We start from the raw sequence: 24,612 nt of genomic DNA, 5'->3' as shown, positions 1-24,612 counted from the left end.
ATCCTGGGGCAGGGACTGGGGTGGGTGCTGGCATGGGTCCCTTGCCAGCTCCCGGAGGTCTGCCCAGAGCTCCCTGAGCAGAGCTCATGCTCCAGGCCACTGTTTAGGACACTCAGTGTAGACTGGGGTGGTTAGGTAGAACAGCAAAGGGAAGATCTAGAGGAGGGGTGGCAAACAAGTTCGACACAAAGAGCCAAAATTTTAAACTGAGGTCAGAGAGTCACACCACGCAGTGACCTGCCAAAACAGACAAACACTCACACAAAAGCATATAATTTTAACAATAATCCATTAAACACATATTGCATTTTGCCATTTTTGAGTGAGGGTCATAATCCTGCAGTGATGGTGAGGGTGTGTTGCGTCCTCCACACTAAGAACTAACGGCAAGATGTGACCCAACATGTGGCACACACACAGGTCCCGTGTCCCCCCTTCCCCCGTTTCCCCCCCCTCCCACTCGCTGGCCTGTGCAGTTGTTTCCGAGGGATGGGAGATGGGAGGACGCAGCCTGGGAGTGGGACTACGTGCTCGGAGATCTCTCCTCAGAGGTCCCTCCTCAGAAGCAGCAGAACAAAATCCAAACTTGGCAAAGAGTATCCAAAATCATGATAAGAGGCAGAGTCGCATTCATTTGAGCCGGGAGCCACATGGGGCTCGAGAGCCGTGTGTTCGCCACCCCTTATCTAGAGTCCTGCCCTCCCCTCAAGCACCTGGGGTACCCCTGCTCCCTGCACCCTTGGACTTCAGCTGGCTTTGTTTGAGGGACCAGAGCATCCTGTAGCATCACACATGGGCCCTATTACCCCCACACACACATCTGGCACAGTTCTGTGGCCCTGTGGCTTCATTACCCTGCCCTGGAGAGAGGAGGGAAGTGTTCCCAGGGGAGCCAGAGACAGGGTGGGTGCTCTGGAGCACTGTTCGAGCAGGCACATTCTGAGCTTCAAGGCACCAGATTTGTCATGCAGCTCTGAAGGGTAGACCCTGCAAAGCCATGCTGAGCAATGCACGTTCATTCTCTCATTCATTCAGCTACTCTCTTTCATTTGTTTTCTTACTTAGTCACTTAGTCACTCATTCAGTCACTCATTCATTCAGCCATGCTCTCATTCATTTTCTCATTCACTCAGTCACTCATTTACTGAATCATTCATTCAGCCACTCTCTCATTCATTTTCTCATTCACTCAGTCACTCATTTACTGAGTCACTCATTCAGTCACTCATTCTTTCATGCAGCCACTCATTCATATTTCTCAGTCACTCAACACTCCTTCTTTCATGTAGCCTCTCTCCTTCATTCATTTTCTCCTTCACTCATTCACTCATTCATTCACTCAGTCTCACTCATTCTGCTGTCCGCCTATCTGTATATTACCGTATCTGAAGCCTTTGGCCCTTCCTGTAGGGACATTGCCGTCCGGAATATCTTGGTGGCCTCCCCCGAATGTGTGAAACTGGGAGACTTCGGCCTTTCCCGGTATATCGAGGATGAAGAGTATTACAAAGGTGAGGCAGGCCAGGCGAGGGGTACAGCCCAAACTCAGTTTCAACCCTGGGAGGATATTGAAACCAGTATCCACTCCCCCCCCCAAAAAAAAAAGCTACAATCAAGGGTACACAGGTCTTGCTATCTGGAGAATAGGAGGCATTTCTGGACCTTTCTTATGTATCTCTTTAAAGCATCGGTGACTCGTCTCCCCATCAAATGGATGTCCCCCGAGTCCATCAACTTCCGACGCTTTACCACGGCCAGTGACGTCTGGATGTTTGGTGAGTGGGCTTAGGGGGATCTGAATGACTGTCACCCCCAGGTAACCAGACTAGAGGGAATCTGTTTTCCCTCAGCCCCAAGATGGTCCCGGTGGGGCAGATAAATGCTAATCAGCCTCCTGTACAAGCCTCCTCATTGTCTCTGGAGAAACTGAGCCCTGCCCCAGCTCCAATCCTGAGGAGTGAGGTGGAGACCCCCAGACAGACCCTCCACAGTACGCTCTGAGGAGGTGCAGGGAACCAGGCTGGGAGACTAATTTAATTTACACTCCCACCCAGAACACCCCGAGTAGATAGGCACCTTCCCCGCAGCACTGTCTGCCCCGTTTCCCAGCTGGGGAAACTGAGGCTCCATGAGTGTGGGGCTCATGTGTGGTCATGCCAGGCTCAAGCCCCAGCAGGGCGAGCTATAGAGACTATGGTCTTCTTAGACGCATTTCCAGATCTCAGCTTCATTGTCCCCAGAACCCTGGCGATTTCAGTTCCCAGGAGTGGAGAGAAGCCATGCTGGCTCTCAGGTGTGGCTTGCACGAGGGAGGGTCCTTGGCTTCATCATGGCAGGGGGGGCTCATGTGAGATCCCATGTCCTGCATACCCCTCTGCTTACAGCTGTATGCATGTGGGAAATCCTGAGCTTCGGGAAGCAGCCCTTCTTCTGGCTGGAAAACAAGGACGTGATTGGGGTGCTGGAAAAAGGGGACCGACTGCCCAAGCCTGACCTCTGCCCACCTGTCCTCTACACTCTCATGACCCGCTGCTGGGACTATGACCCCAGCGAGCGGCCCCGCTTTACTGAGCTTGTGTGCAGCCTCAGGTGAGCGGGGCCCAGTGAGACCCCCACCTCAGCGAGGCAAGGACCTCAGGGAGTCAGGTCCCACCTTAGCGCTCTTGGGATCCTGGCAGGAGAAGGCAGATCTGAGCTGGAACCTGGCTCAGAGCGCTGGGCTTAAGGGTCCATGTCCCTAAGAGCTGCTGCTTCACGCCCGCCCTCTTGCAACCCCCTAACTCCTTAAGGCAGTCAGAGGGCAGGGTGGGCCCAAGGTCACCGATGGTGCTGCCACTCAGGAAACTAATGGGGATGGATGATGGGCATGTCCTGCCAGCTGTGTAGCAACAACCCACTTTTCCCACTTCTGGTTCATTCCTGGAATGAATTCCCTCCAAGCAGGGAAACCTCATTGTGTCTCTGGGTCCCTGACGGGTGTCCCTGGGTGTCTCTGCAGAGAAGCTGGAGAGGGGACTCAGGGTGGGGCCCCTCCTCTGGAGTGAATTGCCTCGGGGCGCCTCAATGACTCTGTGTGTGCAGTGACATCTATCAGATGGAGAAGGACATCGCCCTGGAGCAGGAGAGGAATGCACGCTACCGACCCCCCAAAATTCTGGAACCCACAGCCTACCAGGAACCCCCACCCAAGGTGGGTGCTGCCCAAGGATCCCAGTAGAACACTGACCCCTGTCACTGCCGACAGGCTCTGGTCCAGCCCAGCTGTCTTTATGCAGAAAGACCCTAGACCCATGGGGCATTCTCCTGCTCCCAGAAACATCTCCCTGAGAGGCTAGAGTTGGAAGTGTTTTCTGGAGATAAGTTTGGTCCCTGCCCAAACACTCCAAAGGGGTAGGATTCCTTCTGTCCCACCTCCTGGCCCTATCTCTCCAGGCATCTGAGCTCAGGGGCAGTGTCCCACTTTGGGTTTGGAGAGGTTCCTGTCTGTATTTATCAACCTAAGTGTCACAGACTGGGAAACTTCCCCCCACAGACAGACGAGTGTTAGTAGAGCCAGCGCAAGGCACAGGCTCACTGGCTGACCAGGGTTCTCACCCGGCTTTGTTACACAGTCTGGCCCCTCGTCCCTTCTTATCTCCAGACTAGTCTGGCCTGTCTCTGAGCAGATTCTGAGCAGGAGAGGCCAGGAGTGACCCTCATCTGTGCTCTGTCCCCAGCCCAGACGGCCCAAGTACAAGCCCCCTCCACAGACCAACCTCCTGGCTCCCAATCTGCAGTTCCAGGTATGTGTGCACCCTGGGACTTCTACCCCCCCCCCCCGTACCCCCCACATCCTGCCTGCCTTTGGGCTCTGGGTGAGCCCTAGTGGGGGCTTCTGAAGCCAGAGAGTGTCCAGGGGACAAAAGAAGTGAAGTGTAGTGTCAACAGGCAGGTCTCAGCAAAGGGGGAACCAGACCAGCCTGTATGTCCACAGGGTTGGGTCTTTCTGTCCACAGAGCCAGGTTAGTGCTGGGTCTGTCTGTCCACAGAGCCGGGTCCATCTGTCCACAGAACTGAGTCCCTCTGTCCATACCCCTTCATCCTCACCTACCTGGAAGCTTCTCAGACTCCCACCTCAGGACTCCCCTTCTCCAGTGCTTCTCCTGCCTCTGGGCCCTGAAGTCAGAGCTCCACAAGGCAGCCTGCATGTCAGTCATGAAGCACCCCCAAAACTAGAAAAGATGCCTGCACATTGAGGGGGGCCACCTTCAGACATCTTCCCATGTCCGGACAGTAGATTGATCCTTCATCTGATAGAACCAGTAGATATTAGCTAAGTCCTTTTTCTCCCTTAAAACTAGCAGATCCAATCCTTTCAGTGGAAAGAAAAGGTTTGGGGGAGTGGGGGCTCTGTGAAGTCTTGATGCAGAGAAGTAAGATCCTTCCAAAAACACGTAATTCTACAATATTTAAAATAGCTGCTAAGGGTCCTTAATACAATTCTCAGTATAAATACCTAACAGGTAAATGTAGAAATCCTGTTTATGTCATCATGATTTTATTTACATAAAGATCTGAAGAAACAGTACAGACATGTCTATAGAGTTTGTGGGCTAAGCTTAAGCATCGTGTATGTGACATGACTATGAAATACTTTTCTTTCCCAAAGAATCAAGGGGGGGGGGGCATAGTCTCGAGGGTCAGTAACATGGGTGGACACCCCCACCTCCCACTCACACAAAGAAGCATGTGGGTGGATAAGAAGCTGCAGAAACCCGTTGATTCCAGTAGGAGCCTGGAGCATTTTACCTCCAAAGGGCCCGTGAGACGCCACACACTCCTCACTAGCTCCTGGAGCGAGTCATACGAGCTCCAAGCTGCCGCTCCTGTGTTGTTTTGTTGTGCTCCTATTTGTTGCTGCTCATTGTTCCTTCCCTTGGCTTGTCTTCGTGCCTGGTGCTTCTTGGCTTCTCATGTCTAGGTCCCCGAGGGTCTGTGTGCCAGCTCGCCTACGCTCACCAGCCCTATGGAATATCCATCTCCTGTAAATTCACTGCACACCCCACCTCTCCATCGGCACAATGTCTTCAAGCGACACAGCATGCGGGTAAGAGAACTATGCATGCTGACTCTCCGTGCCGGTGACAGAGGATGTTGCCTGAGGGAGGAGACAGGGGAGGCCAGCATGGGGCCCCTCTGGGCTTTATCCCTGTGCTAAGGCCTCCCCTTATGGACATCTGGCTCTTCTCTGATGCTCAAGGGGATAACATGAGAGTTCTCCCCATTGCTGGAGGTTTTGAGGAGATTCCCCATCAAAGCTGGAATGTCTGAAGGCTCTGCCCACTTGTCTGCATAGCTTTGGTAACTAATTCCCTCCTAGCTAGGAGGACAGGACAGACATCCTATAACAGCTACTCCTGCTGCTTCTGTGAAAGTTGCTGCCTTGCAAGGGAAAGAGCTTGAGGGATGGGGTAGGGGAGGGCGGGATCAATGGGAGGTAAGGGGAGCTGCTTTCCCTGGTCACCTCCTTTGTGTGGCCAGCTACCCATGACCCCCAAGGCCTTCCATGTTGTAGCTTCCAAGTCTTGCCAATAATCCCAGCCTACTTGTCTCAGGATGTCCGCTCTTCCATCACAAATGTTCCCCTGAATTCAGCTTCTGGGAGCCCTGGAGAGATTTCAATGAACTGAACCTTTCCCTGTGACAGATGCTGGCCCTGTGGCCTTAGCTCTGCGTGCATGAGACTGGAGGCTCAGAATCCAGGACCTGAAATGTTCTGGGCAGAATCATGTGTGTTTTAAGCATTGATGTAGACATGTGGAGCATGTTGCTCTGATCTCGGCCAGTTTCCTTCATTCTGCAAGATTCAGGAATTGGGGGAATCACTTGGAGTTCTAGGCAGTGAAAGTCCAGATGGAAGGTATCAGAGTCCCCCCTGACTCTGCTGGTCTCTCTCTTAGGTCCAAGAAACCCACTTATGCCTTCATCTAGACTTATCAGTCACCAGACTGAACATTTAAGCAATGGAGACCAGGCTCCTTTCTTCCATCTTCCCAGATTTATACTTCCTTGAGTTCTATCTAATGAGTTTTGCTTCCAATTGTGCCTTTAGGAATAAGTCCTGTACATTTGGGGGCCAAGAGAGGGGGTTCATTGTCACCAGGTCTCAACCCCTCTTCCCCATAAGGGCCTCAGTTTCGTTCCACACAGCCCAGTTTTGCAGGTGGACAAAAGCCGTTTTTTGTGTTGGGTTTAGAAGCTTTTGCAGTGAATGAGGCCTGCCCCAAAGAACACAACAAGCTTTTCTTTAAATAAACCACCAACAAAGGTTAAAAATATAAGCTCCACTGTGAGGCACACATCGGAAACACTGGGGCAGTCTCTGCAGGTGGAATTTGGGGTGGGAATAATGGGGCTCCCTGGGGAAGCTCTGAAAGCCCCGAGCAAATCTCAGAAATGGCTCCCCACAAAGTCTTTCTGCTGGCTGAACCCATCGCCTGACTCATCTGGGATTCTGTGGGGGCTGCCACAGAGTCATGATGGTGCCAGGCTCCTCCACCCACAGGACCAAAGATTTCAGAGAGGGAAATGCAGTGTAAAGCCCACCTAGGGAGGGATGTGGTCCCCTGAAGGGCATTGTCCTGGAGCTGAAAAGAACCTCAGGCAGTATGCCTTCAAGGAGCCTGAAGTCATGCCCAGGACAGGCTGAGTCAGTGCTTATCTGGAGGGCTAGCCAGGAGGCATGAGTGGCCAGGGTGATACATGAAGGTGGAACTTCAAAGAGAAGACATCTTTATTTTTATTATTATTATTATTATTATTATTATTATTATTATTGCAATTGGACATTCAAGGATGGGGAAGGCCTAGGCTTAGGGACTAGAGTGTGAATAAGGATTGATCTGAAGTAGACAGTGGAGCTCTGGGTGAGTGAGAGGCAAGAGTGGCAGCTGTCTGCATTGCATGAGTGATAGTACATGTGGCTCCAGGGAACAGGCTTTTAGGATGGAGCAGAAAAAGGCAGAAAGCTCTGAAAAGTCATGGCTATAAGGGTCACTTACAGTCAATTCAAAACAAGGACCCTGATTTCTTTTGTTTGTTTGGGGCCATACTTGACATTGCTCAGGGGCTATTCCTGACTCTGCATTCAGGAATCACTGCTGGTGGTGCTGGGGGGACCCTATGGGATACTGGGGATTGAGCCAGGGTCATCCATATGCAAGGCAAGTGTCCTCCCTGCTGTGTTATCGCTCAGCTCCCGATTCCTTTCAAGAGTGACCAGTGATCTTTGACTTCATTGTCTGATAATGTTTCCAAAAAGAGTGATTCCATTTTTGCTTTAAATCCCATTTCCTCCTTGCATCTTATGAAATTGAAAGACACCAGCATTTTCAATGCCCGTCCAAGTTCTAGGCAAGGTTGCAGATTGCATTCAGGGTACCTCAAGTCCTGTAATGTTTTTATTTTTCTGGAGGGATTCAGGCCATATCCAGAGATGCTCAGGGGTGACTCTTGGCTCTGTGTTTGGGAATCACCCTAGGGATGCAGGAATTGAACCCAAGTCAGCTGCCTACCAGGCATAGGCCTGACCTGCTGTTCTGCAGATCTCTCTGACTTCAACCTAAATATTATATGGGGTTGTATGAAGGGTTTGGGAGGTGCTTTAGACATCTGGGGGTCACATCCCTGGTGCTAATCTCAGCTTACCTGTTCAGGAGACCCTCCCACACACACCCACAGAATGATCTAGGCCCCATGTCACTAGTGCCGAGTCTGGCTCTTGCTATTATCACCCCAAGAGAAGAGCCCAGGTCACCATGGTCGATCTTCAGTGCCTAGCCCTGTCCTGCCCACCAAGGAATTGCCCAGTCAAGGATGTTGGGTAGAAAAGCAGCAAACTATGCCAGCAAGACCCCAGGAGGGGCAGGGACGTGACTTTATCAAGAATGGGAGGTCTCAGATCTGGCCCTGTACCTCAAGTGATCCTTAGTCAGGGACAAGCTGTTGTCTTAAGTGGGTGGTGTGCAAGGACTTAGGGGACATCACAGGCCTTACTTCCCCCCCACCCCACCGAGCACCAGCAGCTTGAGTTCTGTGGACTCTAGCTATGGCTCCAAAGAAATGGTGCTTACAACAGAAAGATCATTTGCTTTGCATGCAGCTAACCTGGGTTTGACCCCTAACACCACACAGGATTCTCCCAAGCATTACAGGAGTGATCTCTGAGCACAGAGCCAGGAGTGAGCTCTGACTACCAAATCAAAGGGGAGGAGAAAAGAAATGGGCTGGAGCTCCACCCTCTCTCCAGAAGGGTCAGAAAAGCTGGGGTTCTGGAGTAGGAGACCCTGGCCCAGAGAGTGCATTGCCCAGCAGCTGTGCCTTGGGGTGTCAGGCTCATTGGACCTGTCTGTTCCTACGGCTGGCAGGAGGAGGACTTCTTCCGGCCCAGCAGCAGGGAGGAGGCCCAGCAGCTATGGGAGGCGGAGCGGGCAAAGATGCGGCAGGTGCTGGACCAGCAGCAGAAGCAGATGGCCGAGGACTGCCGGTGGCTGCGGCAGGAGGAACGGGCTTTGGTGTGTGCTGGCTGGGCCTGGGTAGTGGGGGACCCCCATCTGCAGGGTGTGCCCAGGGTGGGGGGACCCTAATGTCCACAGGGCAGAGACCAGGGTCTAGGGACCCCACTCTCTGTAAAAACAAGGTACAGGGACCCCTCTGTCTGCAGGGCAGGGTCTAGGGTATGGGGAACCCACTGTTCACAGGACAGTGTTGCTGAGTGAGCAGATACGGTCCCCAACTAACCCATCATTCCTCTCCCCCTGGCCAGGGTGAGCATTCTTGTGTATTCTTGGGGGACACTTTCTAGAACTCTAAGCTCTGTGGTTTGCTTTCCTCCTTACAGGACCCCATGGTTTACATGAACAATAAGTCCCCTCTGGTAAGTTCTATGAAGTGGAGAGAGGTGCAGTTTTCCACCTTGAAATCAGGGCCTGAAAGGCTTGTGAAAGTGGGGCCTTACTGGGTGGGGGGGGGGGGGAGAGAGAACTTGACTTTTCTGTACCAACCTGGGTTTGAGTTCACCAACCTGGCACCCCATATAGTTCCCCAACCCCTCCATCCACCAAACACCAGAAGTGCTTCCTGGGGCCAGAGCCACGAGTAAGCCCTGACCACTGCTGGGTGTGGCCCGAAAACCAAATAAACCAAAAAATTTACTAAGTAGGGCTAAGGCTCTCCTTTCTGCCCCTGCCTTCCTCTTGGAGGTCCTTGTCTTGCCTTTGCTTTTTTCTGAATCATTCACGGTCACCCTTTTCTCAGTCCTTGACAGGAATCCCCCCACCCAGGTCAACAGGTCACAGTCAAAGGGGTGGACACAGCCAAATGTCTTAGTTACCCAGAGCCACCTCAGTTACCCATTTTCTTTGCTTCCTTCCAGACCCCGGAGAAGGAAGCTGGTTACAGTAAGTGTCTGCGCCCTACTGGGGGGGGGGGGGTCCCATTACTGTAGGGGGCTGGTCTGTCACCTGCTACAGCAGCCACATTGCCCTGAGACTGGAAGGAGCACCTGCCTCATTTGGCATCTGGATTTCCTCTTCGTCTGCAGTGTCGGGACTGAACCCTGCTCCGGCAGCATCACTGAGCCCTGAGCACCAGACCCCACATCTGCCATGTTTGAACTCAGACTGGGGTCCCCTGGGCTCCACCTCCCCAAACCTCTAACCCCGACTTTCCCTGCTGGGGCCCAGAGAAGTGGAGAAATGTCTGCAACATCACACCTGGCAATGGGCAGAGCCCAGATCCCAATTGGCTCTGTGTAGGGTTCTCTCTATAAACAGGTGGACATGCTTAGGGTTGGAGTATCATGGGCTGCCTATGCACCCCTAGATCCTTGGTGGACAAGGAGGTGAGGCCCCCCGAGAGCTCTGCTGACTCACGAGTGTGGCTCAGTCTTGTGAACATTACAGTGCTCGAGTCTGTGCTGCTCAGCATTGACAGGAGACATGTTTGTTCTCCCAACTCGAAGGCCTCAGCTGCCCAGCACAGGGTGGTCACCCCAGTGCTTCCTCCCACTTTCCTCCCAGTCACTCACATAGCAGGCACTGCTCCTTGGGGCTATGGCCACCATGCAGGCAGCACGGGAACCCCTGGCATCCACCATCTCCTCCTGCCACTTTGGCTTTTGCTACACAGGCTCTTCTGGGTCTCTGAAGCTTAGAAGGATCGGGCCAGACTGCCTGGGGCCCCCAATGACTCTCTCTCTCCCTTGTAGCGGAGTTCACGGGACCTCCCCAGAAGCCGCCACGGCTGGGAACACAGGTTTGTGTTGTCTGGGAAACCCACTACAGTTTCCATTATTCCGGTTCTCAGGCCAGAGAGATGACCCTGAAATAGAAAGGGGGCCCAGTTTCCTTTCTCCTGTGTCCCAACCCCCCACTCACTGATCCATTTCTATGGGATGGTAGCAACCCCCTCCATGTTTTGAGCTGCCCTGACAGTAACCTGGGACACCGTGGTAGCCCCTCACTCCAACACATTGATCCTCAATCTCAGAAATGTCCACCTGTGGCCTCCCTAGAAGGTTCATATCAGGAAGTGATGTGTGGGGCTCCCAAATTGAGGCACTGTGGTTTATGGGTACAAGTCTGCTGGCAGGCTATGAAAGGAGCCCCCAGATTCACTCTGTCCTCTTCACCCCCAGACCGTGCAGCCCACGGCCAACCTGGATCGCACGGATGACCAGGTGTACCTCAACGTCATGGAGCTGGTGCGGGCCGTGCTGGAGCTCAAGGATGAGCTTGGGCAGCTGCCTCCCGAGAACTATGTGGTGGTGGTGAAGGTAGGTGCAGTCGGATCATCTTTGTGCCTTGTGGAGCCTTTTTGGGGAGTCTCCCCATATACACACAGCAAAGAGGACCTCAGTTCCCCATGCATGGCCCCATGAAACTAACACTTGGGGCTCCTTTCTCACCAGAATGTGGGTCTGACTCTGCGGAAGCTCATCGGCAGCGTGGACAGCCTCCTGCCTTCCCTGCCACAGGCATCAAGGACTGAGGTGAGGTACAGGCCCTCCGGGAAGGCACCCAATTCCACTCAGCCCCAAAACTGCCTAGTCTGTCCCCCCAGGCTCTTCCCTGCCCAATCCTGCACCCAGTCACCCCCAACCTCTTCCCTGCACCTAGCTATCCCCCAACCTTTTCCCTGCCCTCAGCTACCCACAATCTCTCTCTGGTTTACTCCCTGCATCCAGCTACAACCAGACTCTCCTGCCCTTCTCTATACCCAGTTACCCATCCAGCTTCTCCCCTCACACAGTTACTTACCCAGCCTCTCCTCTCCTCAGATAACCATCTAGCATTTCCCGTGCACCCAGATACCCCCAGCCTTTCTCCTGCACTCAGATATCTACCCTGCCTCTCTTCTACTCCTGGTTAGCCCCTGACTCACCTACCCTTCTCTGTCTCCCCCGACAGATTGAGGGCACCCAGAAGCTTCTGAACAAAGACCTGGCGGACCTCATCAACAAGATGCGTCTGGCACAACAGAACGCAGTGACGTCGCTGAGTGCCGAGTGCAAGCGGCAGATGCTTACGGCCTCACACACACTGGCCGTGGACGCTAAAAACCTGCTGGATGCTGTGGACCAGGCCAAGGTGCTGGCCAATCTGGCGCAGCCACCCCCCCGAGTGACTTACGTAGGGCTACCTTCCGCCCATGCCACTGCATGACCCCTCTGCACTGACCCCACGCGTGCTGCCCTGCGCTGGGCACGGGGACCAGCGCTGTAGATACTGGGGCACAGAGGCCCCGCCGGCTGCCCCTCGCATCCTCCAGGCCTCTTGGAGTGGGGGTCCTCAAGCCGTCCCCCATCAGCCACAGTGGTTCTGCCATCTGGACATGGCAGGCTGGTGAGGTGCCCATGAGATTCTCCTACCCCTTTGACCTGCAAAGTCCCTGAGAAGGATTAGGTGGGGGTTGGAACCTCCTGTACTTTGGGGGGTTCCTAGGGAGATGAGGGGTAGGCCTGCTCTCTTGTAGTCTAGAAGGATTATTTAATTGTAGGTTCAGTGAGGGGTAGGCCTGCTCTAAGTGTAGAGTTACAGTTCAGTTTGGGGGGGCCCAAGTGAGAGGGGCCTGGGCCAGGGACTGGCCATCGGGAATCAGGTTCTGGAAGCTGTGAGCACATGGTGGGAACGTGGGGAGGGGCGCTGCCAACTCTTCAACACCTTCCTCCCTCTCTACTCTCCCCCTACTTTTCTTATTCTGCCTCCTCGGCTCTTCCTGAGCCCTGTGAGTTTCGCTCATCTTTCTATTTGCCTTGTGGATGAATTAAAACTGGACTATTTGCTTTGCAGTTGTATTTTCTGGACCTGCTCCTTGTGGGAGACAGGCGGGGGTGGGGATTAGAATTAGAAGCCCCTCCCAGGAAGCAGCATTTAGGCTCACATGGTGGGGGGTGAAGGTCCAGACCCACTGCCCCAGTGCTCAGTAGTACTGTGAGATTCACCTGGTGATGAGCTGAGGGACCCAGTTGGAAGCATCTTCCCAGGAGGGACTGGCACCACCCTCTAGGCCCTGTGTTTCCCTCCCAGTTGGGACCCTGACATCCGGGATAAGGGAGTAGCATATGCACCTTAAAGCACCTCACAGCTGAAGGAACAACAGCCGCATTGCTTCATCTCTTTACTTACATGCAGGCTGGGCCAGGGGAGACCAGGAGTAAGGATTCAGAATCCAGAAAAGATGTAGAGTTGGGAGGAGGGTGTCTGAGAAGGTAGCAGGCTTAAGGAGGTGTTGGAAGGAAGGAACCCTGAGGGTTAAAAAGAAGGCAGCTGCCTCTATGAGGGTCCCCATCCTGCACAGAGCCCCCAAGCTGTTAGCTATTGGGGTTCTGGTCAAGGCTGGGCTGTGGAGCTCAATGTCTATATGTAGAAACTGCTCCTGAGAGGAGTCTGGCCAGCAGAATCCACCAGGACATTTGTACAGAGGTCTTGGGTGCCAAACAGCCCAGCTTGCCCTGTCCAAGATGCCCAGGCTTGCAAAGGCCCTAGTCTTGTTGCTGGCCGAGCACTGTACCCAGCACGGGACTGGGGTAGGGCAGGAGCCAGATCTGGTCAGCAGTGACTCAGAACATCTGCTCTGAGGACTGAAGATGCCCTTGGACAAGGGTTCTTGGAGCTGTGGGCTGCTGCATCTTAGGGGATGGCTGGCACCTTGCAGTTTGCTGCTGGGGCCAGGAGGGGAAATTTGGGGTTTGCAGATGTTTCCCAGATGCTGAAGTGGCTGGGTTCCTTGCACCCTGTTCCTCCACCCCACAAGCAAACCCGTTTTCCGTCTCCCATATAACCCTTGTTATGGAACCATAGCTCATATTCAACTCTCCCCAAGATCAGGTTATGACCCCACCCACAACTCGAGTCTCTACTTACAACCCAGGCTTCACTCTTAAAGCAAGACTCCGCCCACAGTGCCAGGGCTCCTCCCATAGCCTCAGATTCTGCCCTGTGTCCCAGGCTCATCCCATAGGGCCCTAGGCTCCGCCTGCAGCACCAGGACCCAGCCCAGAGACCCAGGCTCCATCCACAGAACACCAAGCTCCATCCATAGCTCTCCAGGCTCCGCCCATATCCTCGTCCACTGTCTGCAATTAACATCTGGCTTCTTTCTGGACCCAGAATGTCCCCAACCAGCTATGGACTCAGGGCCTGCACCCCTCCCATTAGAGCACCCTGTAAAGACTCCCCTCCTCACTGCAAACTTACTCCTACACCAGAAGCCCTTCCCTTCCTGCCTCCCTTGGAGTGGGGTGTCCCTAAGGGGTTTCGTGCCCAGCAAGCGCGCATAGGGGAAGGTTGAGCCCTGAGAAAAGTTCATTTTGTCCCAGGATGTGGGGTACATAGGGGCCTGGCCCCCAAGGCTGCTGGAGAAGCAGGCAGCAGTGAAGCGGGGGGGGGGGGGAACGGGCAGGGGAAGGGTGGTCAGATCATCCCTGCCAGGAAGGGAGGGAGGAAGAGGCCAACGGTGCCCAGGACACAGACGATGATGAAGAGCCAGAGGAATATCCTGTCGACGACCATAGCCACGTACTTCCAGTCCTCCTTCACCTGCAGGAGAGCAGCTGTGAGTGGGCTACTCGTGGAGAGGCCCCACCTTGCCCAGCCCCTGCCCACCAACCAGACTTGGCCAGATCCGGGAGTGCTCAGGACTGTGGCCAAACACCCTCAGCCTGGGCATCCCCCAGGGTCCAGCCTGGAAGGCAGGAGGGACAGCAGAGGTTCTGGAGCTTCCTTGGCTGGGTGCCCAAGACTGGGGGAGAGGAGGCAGGTGTATACCCCAGATAAGGGCTCTCTGCTCAAGGCAATGCTTATTACCATTATTAATATTAATAATATTATTCTCGATAATGGTCATGAGACCCCTTTCCTGGCTTGGCATAGAACTTAGTCCTGGCTCTGTGCTCAGGAATAATTTCTAGCAGTGCTGAAGGGCCTTATGGGTGCCAGGGATGGAATCAGACTCTGGCAAACGCCATATATGCTGGATCATCCCCTTCTCTTACCTACCCTGAAGGGCTAGTAATAACCTTGCCTTTGCCCCTCTAGGCTCAGAGCTCCAGGCAGTCCCTGGTCCCCAATTAAATAACCCTAGACTTGGGAATGGACTCTGAGGGTCTGGGAAACCTGTTTGCTCTTGGGTTTGTCAGCCAACAGTTTAGTCTGCCCAATGCCCAGAGCTCAGGAAAGAGAAGGATCTATAGATTTTCATGATCTAGAACCAGACTCAGGTCTCAACTCCCTTCTCAACTTCCAGTTATAGTACAGAAAGGGTTATGGGGATATCTCCTGCATTGGGGATCTAGCTAAGCCCAGAGGCAGCTTTGCTGCTATTTTTCTCCCTCTTTTTTTCTTTTTCTTATTTTGGTTTGGTTTGAGAGCCACATCAGGCAGTGCTCAGGACTTACTCCTGGCTCTGCTCTCAGAGCAGAGTACTCCCCTGGAAGTGCCCAGGGGACCCTCTGGGATGCCAATTATAGAATTCAGGTCAACTACATACAAGACAAGCACCTTCCCTGCTGTGCTATCACTCTGGCCCCAGCTTTGCTTCTCCTCAAACCTCACAAATTCATGTGTCCCCAGCATTGGACCCTCTCCCAGGGTCTCCCCAACTCACAAGGGCCACGACTGAGAAGGATGGGCCTGGGAGTGGCACTGAGTTGCCCCAAAATTCTAGAGAGAGAGAGAGAGAGTGTGTGTGTGTGTGTGTGTGTGTGTGTGTGTGTGAGAGAGAGAGAGAGAGAGAGAGAGAGAGAGAGAGAGCACTCCCTCTAGGTTAAAGAACCCCCTAGAGAACAACCACTTCCCTCCTGCTCCAACTCACCCAGGAGTCTGAGTCCTCAGCCCGAAGATGAGCAGCAATGTAGTGTACCCCTTCCAAAGCCTTCTGCAGACGAGACGACAGCACAGATTCATTCTCTGGTGCCCGAGTCTCCAGCCTGGGGCTCAGCACTTCTGGTTGCAAAGCATCACGGCAATAGAGAAGCCCTGTGGAGCGAGGTGGAGGGCGGGTACACAGCCACTCATCTACTTCCTCTTCCTCCTCTTCTTCCTCCTCCTCCTCCTCCTTCCCACTGCCCTCTGCATCCACGTTGCTCTCCAGCCAGTGGTAGGACGGGCTGAGCTTCAAGTCAGGGGGCTCCCAGGGGGGCAGGGGCCGGCTCATCAGCAGCCAGCGGGGCACACGACTCAGAAAGACACCATGCACCCAACGCGGCATGCTGTGGGTGGCAGGTGTGCGATGGTGCACGTTGAGCACGAAGACGGTGATAATGATGGAGAGCGTGACAAAGACCATGGTGAAGAGCAGGTACTCGCCAATGAGCGGGATGACGAGCGACGTGGATGGGATGATCTCGGTGATGAGGAGCAGGAAGACGGTGAGCGAGAGGAGCACGGAGATGCAGAGTGTGATCTTCTCGCCACAGTCCGATGGCAGGTAGAAGACCAGCACAGTGAGGCAGGACAGGAGCAGGCAGGGAATGATGAGGTTGACGGTGTAGAAGAGCGGCAGGCGGCGGATGACGAAGATGTAGGTGACATCGGGGTAGACCTCAGCGCAGCAATCATACTTCTTGGTGTTGTAGGTGCCCGTGGCGCTGACAATGGCCCACTCGCCACTTTCCCAGTATTCTCGCAGCTCCACTGTGCGTGCCATCTGCTGCAGGTCGATCTTGGCCTTGTCATAAGTCCAAGAGCCGAACTTCATCTTGCAGCTCTGCTGGTCGAAGGGGAAGAAGGTGACGTCGATGCTGCAGGAACTCTTGTAGATGGCCGGGGGTACCCAATGCACAGTGCCCGTGGAGAAGAGGTGAGCCTTGGTCATGTGTGTCACAGCAAACTCCCCGTCTGCACTGGAGAGAGGAGAGGAGAGGCATTAGAGAGGAGAGACGCTGTTGTACCCCACTCACTGCCTTGATGCATAAGTAGAGCTGGGATGAGCAGACCTCCAAGTGTCTCCCAAATGCCTCCTTCCCATGGCAAAGGAATGACTGGGGAAAAAGCTGGGAGGTATCAAATTTGTTTTTGGTTTGGGGGCCACCTTCAGCAATGCTTGGGGCTTACTACTGGCTCTGCATTCAAGGGTCACAAACTTGAGCAGTTGGGGGACTCTATGGGATGCCAGAGATCAAGCTGAATCCACTGCATGTGAGGCATACTTCTAATCCTTTGTGTTATCTCTCCTATCTCAGAACCACATTTAAAAATAATAATAATAACCACTAGTCATGTACATCTTGCGGTGTTCTGGGCCCTGTCGTTGAGCTGGGCTTCTTAAACTGTAAGCTGTGATCCATGAGGAGAATCAGAAAGCTAAATGGGGGGGGAGGTGTCGTGAAAAATTTGCCAACAGTGAAATGAACATGCAACAATCAAAAAATTAATTCAAAATTAAATGTGCCATGAATCCAAGGTGATTATTCTTTTTCTTTCTTTTATTATTTTTTCAGTTTTGGGACCACACTTGGTGGTGCTCAGGGGTTACTCCTGGCTCTGGGCTCGTAAATCGTTCCTGGCAGGCTCAGGAAACCACATGAGACGTCGGGGATGGAATCCAGGTTTGCCCTACTGCTGTGCTATCTCTCCAGTCCCTAAGACGATTATTCTTATTTATTGATTTGGTTTGGAAAATGTCTTTTTTAAATTTTCTATGGGGGCCACACTTGGCGGTCCTCAGGGGACCATATGGGATGCTGGGGATCAAACCCAGGAAGACCATGTGCAAGGCAAACACCCTCCTCACTGTGCTATCACCCAGCCTCCATTTAGTTTGAGTTTTGGGTCACTCCTGGCAGTACTCAGGATCAAACCCAGACTTGCTTCTGGCCAGGCGGGTGTTCCAGCCTTTTCAGCTGAGCCCTCGATTTGAGGGTGTCTGTCAGTGCTCATCTGTGCTGCATTTTTGGACATCTCAAATGGGGGAATTACAAAGCCCTGATGCGAGTCCTACAGACAACACTTTTCTTGAGCTACAGGCCTGGGGGTCTGAAAGTCTGTTCAGTTCATTCTGCAGTGGTTTCTGAGTGTGTCCTCGCTTGCACACTGGGAGGGAGCCCCGCGTGTGGGGTCCCGTGTTTCCCATCTGCAACCTTCAGTTCCTGCCTCGTGAGACCCCCTGACAGCCAGTGCATGCCCTCCCTCCTGGCTCCTTGCATTTTCGAGTCAGCCTAGCCACAAGAGAGAAGAATGGGACACAGGCCTGACTACAAGGAGCCCTTGGCCCCCAGCCTGCAACGCAATGAAGACAGTTTGACAGTTCTGAGGTGTGAAATCTCCTCAAAATTCCCTAGCTAAAAGAAACTTCCCATTGGCTAACACCTTGATAGAAGGTAGGGGTGGCAGAGAGATAGAATAGAAAGCATGGCAGAATAACATCCAGAAACAAGGGGCACAGGAAAAAAGGAATTCATTGGAGGGGCTTTGTTGGGGCTGAGCTTTTATTTGGGCGGGACATGAATGAGTGTGGCCTAATTGGAGGCGGGGTTTGATGTTTGATCGATGGTTTAGTGGAGTGGTTTGATTAGTTGGAGAGGGGCTTGATTGTGCTTGGTTTGGTTGGAGAGACTTTGATTGGGTGTGGTTTGGTAGGGTGTGGCTTGATTGGCCATAGATTGGTTGGGGCAGTGCTTGATTGGGCATGGTTTGAATTGGACATGGCTAGATGAACTGGGCTGGTGGGCGAGGAGGGGCCTTCGGGTATGATGGTGATTGCGGTAGGACGAGATGTCTAAAAGGCCCCAGAGGCTCTGCCTTGAGCACTGGACAGTGGTGAGCGGTCAGGCTGGGTTTCATGGGCATCTGACCCCTGAGAGGTAGTGCAGTGGCCTCTGCATCTCTATCTTTAAAGAGTCCAGCCTCGCCTCCAGGCCCCCGTTTAGTAGGAGAAGCCGAAGAACACACAGAAGGGACAAATTTTTTTTTCCACGCTGTGATTCCAGGGTAAAGATAATTGGGAGTTGGCAGCTGGTCTGGGCCAAGATTTAGTGGTGAACTAGTCATTTGGAAAAAAAAAAAAAAAAAAAAAAAAAAGGTGCTGTCATGCCCAGAATCGCCACTAGATGGAAGCACGCGCCCGTGCTGAGGAAGCGATTTCACGCAGGGAACCCATTCGAAGTGGTTATTAGAAAAAAAGTTGCATTATTATTGTTGTTGTTGTATATTGTTGTTGCCTTTGCTACTGCTGCTGTTTTATAATGCCATACCCAGCAGTGCTCAGGGCTTACACCTGGCAGGCTCAGGGGACCCTATGAAATGCTGGGATCGAACCTGGGTGGGCCATGTACAAGGATAACGCCCTCCTGCTCTTCCATAGCTCCAGCCCCGAAAACCTCCCTTTGTCCTCCCCTCCTGAGGGCCCTGGAGCCCTGCCCGGCTCCCTACTTATTGTAGAGGACGATGTCAGGGATCCAAATCATCTCGGAAGGGACACGGAGGGACGTGATGTTTCCGAAGTCGGCTGGGTTCCAGCGCAGCTTGTAATCCGTCCACTCCTGCCCACAAGAAGGGTTCCCGTCATCCACGTTGCCTGGGGTGGGGGACGTGGGACACCCCAGCAGCAGCAGCAGCAATAGCAGCAGGACTCGAGTCCCCAGAGCTTCTTATCCAGCCTCAACATCGGGGATCCCAAGTGCCCCCCTGCTCTACTGCCTGTGCTCACTTGGCCCTGCCTCTGCCCTCCCCCACCACACACACACACACACACACACACACACACATCCTCCTGCTTCTGAGCACAGAATTTCATCCTGTGAGACCTTACCCCCTTCCCACAGTCATGACACCTTCGGGGAGGGGGCAGGAATGCTGCGTGGGTCCCGTGTAACAGATAGGTAAACTGAGGTTTGAAAGATTACAGACCCATCAGAGTTAGAGAAAAGCAGTTGAGTAGGAATTTTCCATCGATGTTGCTACAGCTCACCCAGGAGTGGTGGGGTCCCAGAATAGACAAGGGTGCCCTGGGCTGGTCATGCCTGCCAGCTTGGGATAGGCCTCACCTGCTGTAGCCAGACGTTGGTGGTCATCATTTGATTCTTCTCATCCTGGTCAGCAAGAGGTGGCATGAGACCAATAGAGCAGCCCAGCAAGAGGGGTAGGATGGGCTCAATGCACCCCTATTCTGCAGAGTCTCCTTTATGGGGTCCCCAAGTCCAGCCCACTCCTCCTTTGCTGAGATGCCTCCCTGGGGTGCTCTGGGTTGGTGTCCTAACAGGTCCTTGAGTCCCCACTGTTGCCCAGCAGAGCTGGCTGGGTGGGAGGGTCAGGTCAGGTGGGGGTCCCAGGACTGGAGCTCTGACCTCCCAGGGAGGACCACAGGCCCAGGGTGGCAGGCCGGCTCACCACATCGATGAGTTGTGCAATGGACAAGCCGAAGCGCACAATGACTACGTCTGAGGTGTTGGGCACTGGCCGTGCCCAACGGTTGTAGCCGCTGAAGAGGTGCTTGAAGAGTCGGTCCTCTGCATGGGGGTTGGCGGCCCTGTGCGCAGGTGCTATGGACAGAGGCAAGAGTGGGGGGGGTCCCCACACCCAGGGACCCCGGCCTTCTATCTCCCTGAGCCTATTTCCTTCTGGGGGACCTGGGAGTGCAATTCAGAACCTCAAGAGCCCTAGTTGTCCCCAGTCTTGGAGTCACAAGCTGGAGGACCGAGACTGGGGCTCAGGAAGTGGAGACCCAAGCTGAGAATGTGGGGAGGGGGCGGGCACTTTCCATAGATCATGGGATCAATGTGTCCATCGTGGGATGAGGACAGACTGTAAACTAAGAGGGACTCTGCAGGGAATTGGGGATGGGGAGATACATGGTCTGTCCAGGCGGCAGGGTGCACCTGGGACCTGAGAAACTCTTCCTGAGTGACACTGCCTCTGCGAGTCTCCTAAGCACCAATGCCGGGTGGTGGTGTTAGCAGGTAGAGCCTTCCCAAAGGTTCCGCTGGACTCACTCAGGGCAGGGTCAGCATCCCTTCTATAGGATGGAGCTGGGAAAGCTTCTAGAAGGTCCCAAAGAGCAATACCCAGTAGCACCATCCCCAGACACCAGCTCTGGCTGCAGCCTAGGGACCCCCACTCAGCTACCCACCACGCCCCACTTACCCATGGAGATCAGAAAGTAGCACAGCCACAGAAGCACTGAACAGCAGGAGCCCATGGCTTGGAGGAGAGGTGCAGAGAGGTGTGGCGGCAGCAGTACTTGCAGGGCTGGGAACTCTGGATGTCCCACCTGAGCTAGGCCAGGAGAGGCTCTCAGCATCCTAGACACACAGTGCCACACTTGATCCAGGAGGGAACAGGCCGTGGGGGAGAGGGGGCTTGCTTCCTTTCTCCACCCCACCAGCTGTTCAGCCTAGGAATGAGCCTTGCCTCAGGACAGGGATGGGAGTGGGGGGGAGGCTCAGGAGCAGACATTGACCCTGCCACCCTGGCCTGAGTGTCACCACTGTGAGCTGCATGCAAAGCTGGTGGCAGAGGGTCTGGATGGTTCTGGGGGTAATGGTTCTTGGTGGGTGGATCCAGATAGGGGATCGTGGCCAGATGGGTGAGTGTGAAGAGCTGAAGTGACAGAAGGGAAGGGCAAGGCGAGACAGACTTGCTCCTGGACCCAGAGAACGCTGGTTGACTTCTCAAAGTTCTTAACAATAATTTGCAGCAGAGGTGTATAAGGGACCTTTTTCACCATTTGGACCTCTCACATCACCTATGGCAACTTAAGGGCTCCAGAAATGAAATTATTGCCCCTTTTATGTGAATCTTGTTTGTGTGTTTGTTTGTTTGTTTTTGGGTTTTGGATCTCACCCAGTAGCACTCAGAGGTTACTCCTGGCATTGCACTCAGGAATCACTCCTGGCAGGCTCAGATCTGAATATGCTGGGGACCCTATGGGATGCCAGGATTGAACCTGGATCAGCTGCACACAAAGCAAACACCCTACTTGCTATGCTATCGCTCCATAACCCTAAAGTAAATCCTTTTTTGGGGGGGCCAAACCTGGTGGTGCTCAGGGGTTATTCCTGGCTTTGTGCTCAGAAATTATTCCTAGCCAGCTCAGGACCATATGGAATGCCTGGATCAAACCTGGGTCAGCCACATGCAAAGCAAACACCCTACCTGCTGTGCTATCACTCCATATCCCTTATGTGAATCTTAAGGTACTGTTCAGAAAAGTGGCCACAGTGCTGAAAAGTGATGCATTTGGGATTCAAACTTCTTATTTGTTTTGTTTTGTTTTTGGTTTTTGGGTCACATCCAGCAGTGCTCAGGGGTTACTCCTGGCTCTGCACTCAAAAGTCAACCCTAGCAGGCTCAAGCTCCTGGGATGCTGGGAATTGAACCAAGATCCATTAGGATTGGCTTCATGCAAGGCAAATGCCCTACCACTGTGCTATTGCTCTGGCCCCAGGGATTCAAACTTTTAAACCTAACATGGAACCAGAGTGATAAAACAATGGATAGGGTGTTTGCCTTGCATGTGGCTGACCTTGGTTCAATCCTTGCATTCCATAGGGTCCCCAGCACCTCCAGGACTGATACTTGGGGCAAAAACAGGAGTAACCCCTGATATCACTGGATAGACCTCCCAAACAAACAAATAATAAATAAACTGGAATGTGAAGAAGGGGGAGTTTTGCATGTATTAAGTCCTCAGTGTTTATCTGTGTTCCAAAGCTCCCACCTGTGATGCCATCAGAACATTCCAGGAAATGAGGATTTATGGTAAATAGGTAGGAAGAGAGAAGGAAAAGGGGGTCCCTACCTAAAATCAGGCTCCCTTAGGTTCAAGACTCTAGGCTCTAGGCAGTTCTGCATGCGTAGTACTCATGTTTTCTTCCAGCCAATATAGTGTCTGCAATAGACTATGATCTACTTTTCTTTCCAATCCACTGCACTAAATCAAAGTAAGTGTTTTCCCTCTTAGGGAGGGTGGGGGAGAAAGGACTAGAAATTGTGGGATGCTGACATTGCTTCACAGTAGGATGCAGTGAGATATATCCCTGTCTCCAAGAACATGCCAATGCAAAGCAGCTGACTCCTGGCATCTTATTCCTGCAAGTGCCTTAAATCCACAGCCCTTGCGATAAGTGGCCTCTGATAATTTCATTCACATGTAACTGGAAACCAGAGACAAAATTGTTCCGGATAATTGACAGTAATGAGGCTTATCCTTCCCCCCGCTCATTAAAATCGATTTAAAGGAACCCTGGTTTCTCTGATGCTCAGTGGCCAGATTTGGGGAAGGGATGGGTGTAGGTGATGGCACAAAATATATACCTGCATAAAGGGCTCAGATGTGGCATAGCAGCTTGGTTTCTAATGGAGGCACCAGGGCACTTAGCCAGCCCTGTCCATCTCCTCAAAGCTTCTCCCATCCCCCTCTGCCAGGAAACCAAGCTAACTTGGGTTCAATTTTTTTTGGGGGGGCGGGGGGCCACTCCTGGCAGTGCTCAGGATTTACTCCTGACTCTGCTGTGCTCAGGGAATATTCCTGGCAGTGTTCTGGGGACTATAAGAACTGCTGGGGATGGAACTCAGGTCAGCTGCCTGCAAAACAAGCATCCTTCCCTCCCAGCTCTGCTCTGGCTCTGGCCCTGGACTCATCTCTGCCCAGCAGCTACTTCTTCATTTCTCACCCAACTAAACATCTTTTCATTTGTTTAACAAGTTCCACCAAAACCTCCTTCTTCTCTTGGCTGGCCAGCACCATAACCCTGCCTGGCATGGTGCATCCCAGCTCCCCCACAACTGCCAATAGCCCCCCCCCCCCCCACACACACACACACACGAAATCTCCTCCCGTCATTAGAAGATATGAGGCTCTTTGTTCCTTCCTGACAATTTCGTTAGCGATGCAGAGGGGACGGTGATGATTTCTCGCCTGGCTGTCTGCTCCCAAGACACCAGGATGGATCGCGACAGGGTAGCAGAGGTCACTGCACCCACTGCCCATTGGAGGAGAAACGCTCATCACCCCCAGTCCCTACAGAAGCCCAGCAGCCAGGAGCAACTCGATCCTTCCTGAGTGAGTGAACACCACCAGTGTGCGGGTGTGTATGAAGCGAGTTCATGGTGTGGATGCCTCATGGGGGAAACAGAGGCAATAAGAAAGCTGCTGGGACAAGTCCACTAACTGGGCTGGCCAGGAATTGTCCAAAGGGGTTACCATGAGCTCCGTTTCCCTGGAAGTTTCCAGTGACCACCATGCCCGCTCCAAGCACCCAGGACCACCAGCCCACTTGGATCCCCTGACCCCCTTCTTACCTTTGTGTCCTGCCTTGCCTGCAGCCACAGTGGTTGTCGTGACTGTTCCTGTGAAGGGTTCAGAGGGATGAACTGTCAGCAACCTTCTAAGAGGGATGGGATGTGGGGTCCGACTCGAACACAGATGCTGGGGCTGATCACAGCACCGAGGGTCCTCTGGGAAATTCTGCATACAGAGACCATGACAGGCAGCAGAACCCTGACCTCAGAAGGTCACAGCCAAGGGTCAGTTATCCCTAGAGCCAGGGGATGCTGAAGGACAACGGATGAACGGCATACTGACCAGCTGCAGTGCTCTCACTCTCTCTCTCTTCACTTCTCTCTCTCTCTCTCACTCTCTCTCTCTCTCGATCATCCTCTCTCTCCCTCTCTTACTCTAACTCCCTTTCTCTCTTGCTCCCTTTCTTAACTCTTATTCTCCCTTTCTCTCTTGCTCCTTCTATTATTCCTTCTCTCTCTCTTTCTCTCTCTCTCTCTCTCTCCCCCCTCCCTTCCTCTCTTATTCTCTCTGGAGGAGGAGCCCATGTCTGCCTGTCCAGTGTGCTGTCACCCATCTCCTTCCCACAATTGAGGGTTCATCACTCTCTGCTGTGCACTAGATGTGGGGACCCCCACCCTCACCCCCCACAAGTGGGGAACCTTCTGGGGACAGAGGCAGCTGCCCTTCCTCCTTTCCCCCAGGACCTGAGGTGGGATGTCTAGTTCTGGCTCCTCGTTGAGTGACAACTCACATGTCACCTCCTCACCACAGTGACTGCCCAGTGACCTTGCTCCATGCCCAGAGGAGTGAGGTCACCAATGTCACACCCCAAGCCCACCAGATCCCACTCCTCCT

The 24,612-nt window shown here is 53.3% G+C and overlaps 2 protein-coding genes across 2 annotated transcripts in view; one reads left to right on the top strand and one right to left on the bottom strand.

Annotated features, from left to right (window-relative positions):
• Nucleotides 1-12,005, top strand: part of PTK2B (protein tyrosine kinase 2 beta) — a 93,597-nt gene extending 81,592 nt beyond the window's left edge. Inside the window, 13 exon segments of the mRNA XM_049771439.1 lie at nt 1,411-1,511; nt 1,686-1,775; nt 2,385-2,589; nt 3,082-3,190; nt 3,717-3,782; nt 4,961-5,086; nt 8,406-8,552; nt 8,879-8,914; nt 9,413-9,437; nt 10,247-10,293; nt 10,676-10,813; nt 10,949-11,029; nt 11,448-12,005. Of these exon segments, the coding sequence (XP_049627396.1) occupies nt 1,411-1,511; nt 1,686-1,775; nt 2,385-2,589; nt 3,082-3,190; nt 3,717-3,782; nt 4,961-5,086; nt 8,406-8,552; nt 8,879-8,914; nt 9,413-9,437; nt 10,247-10,293; nt 10,676-10,813; nt 10,949-11,029; nt 11,448-11,702 (1,426 nt within the window). The 3' untranslated portion in view covers nt 11,703-12,005.
• A 1,947-nt stretch (nt 12,006-13,952) lies between these two features.
• On the bottom strand, nt 13,953-21,022 carry CHRNA2 (cholinergic receptor nicotinic alpha 2 subunit). Its single transcript, XM_049771428.1, has 7 exons — nt 20,935-21,022; nt 20,619-20,745; nt 19,866-20,017; nt 19,523-19,567; nt 18,909-19,018; nt 15,352-16,381; nt 13,953-14,078 (listed from the first exon to the last, which is right to left on the bottom strand). Exons 2-7 carry the CDS (start codon nt 20,671-20,673, stop codon nt 13,953-13,955), a joined length of 1,518 nt encoding a protein of 505 aa, XP_049627385.1. The 5' UTR covers nt 20,674-20,745; nt 20,935-21,022.
• Between the last annotated feature and the right edge of the window lie 3,590 nt (nt 21,023-24,612).

Source organism: Suncus etruscus, chromosome 4 (assembly GCF_024139225.1).
Source record: "Suncus etruscus isolate mSunEtr1 chromosome 4, mSunEtr1.pri.cur, whole genome shotgun sequence".
Taxonomy (NCBI): Eukaryota; Metazoa; Chordata; class Mammalia; order Eulipotyphla; family Soricidae; genus Suncus; species Suncus etruscus.
The sequence above is the reverse complement of the archived record's forward strand: the minus strand, read 5'-3'. Positions and strand labels throughout refer to the sequence as shown.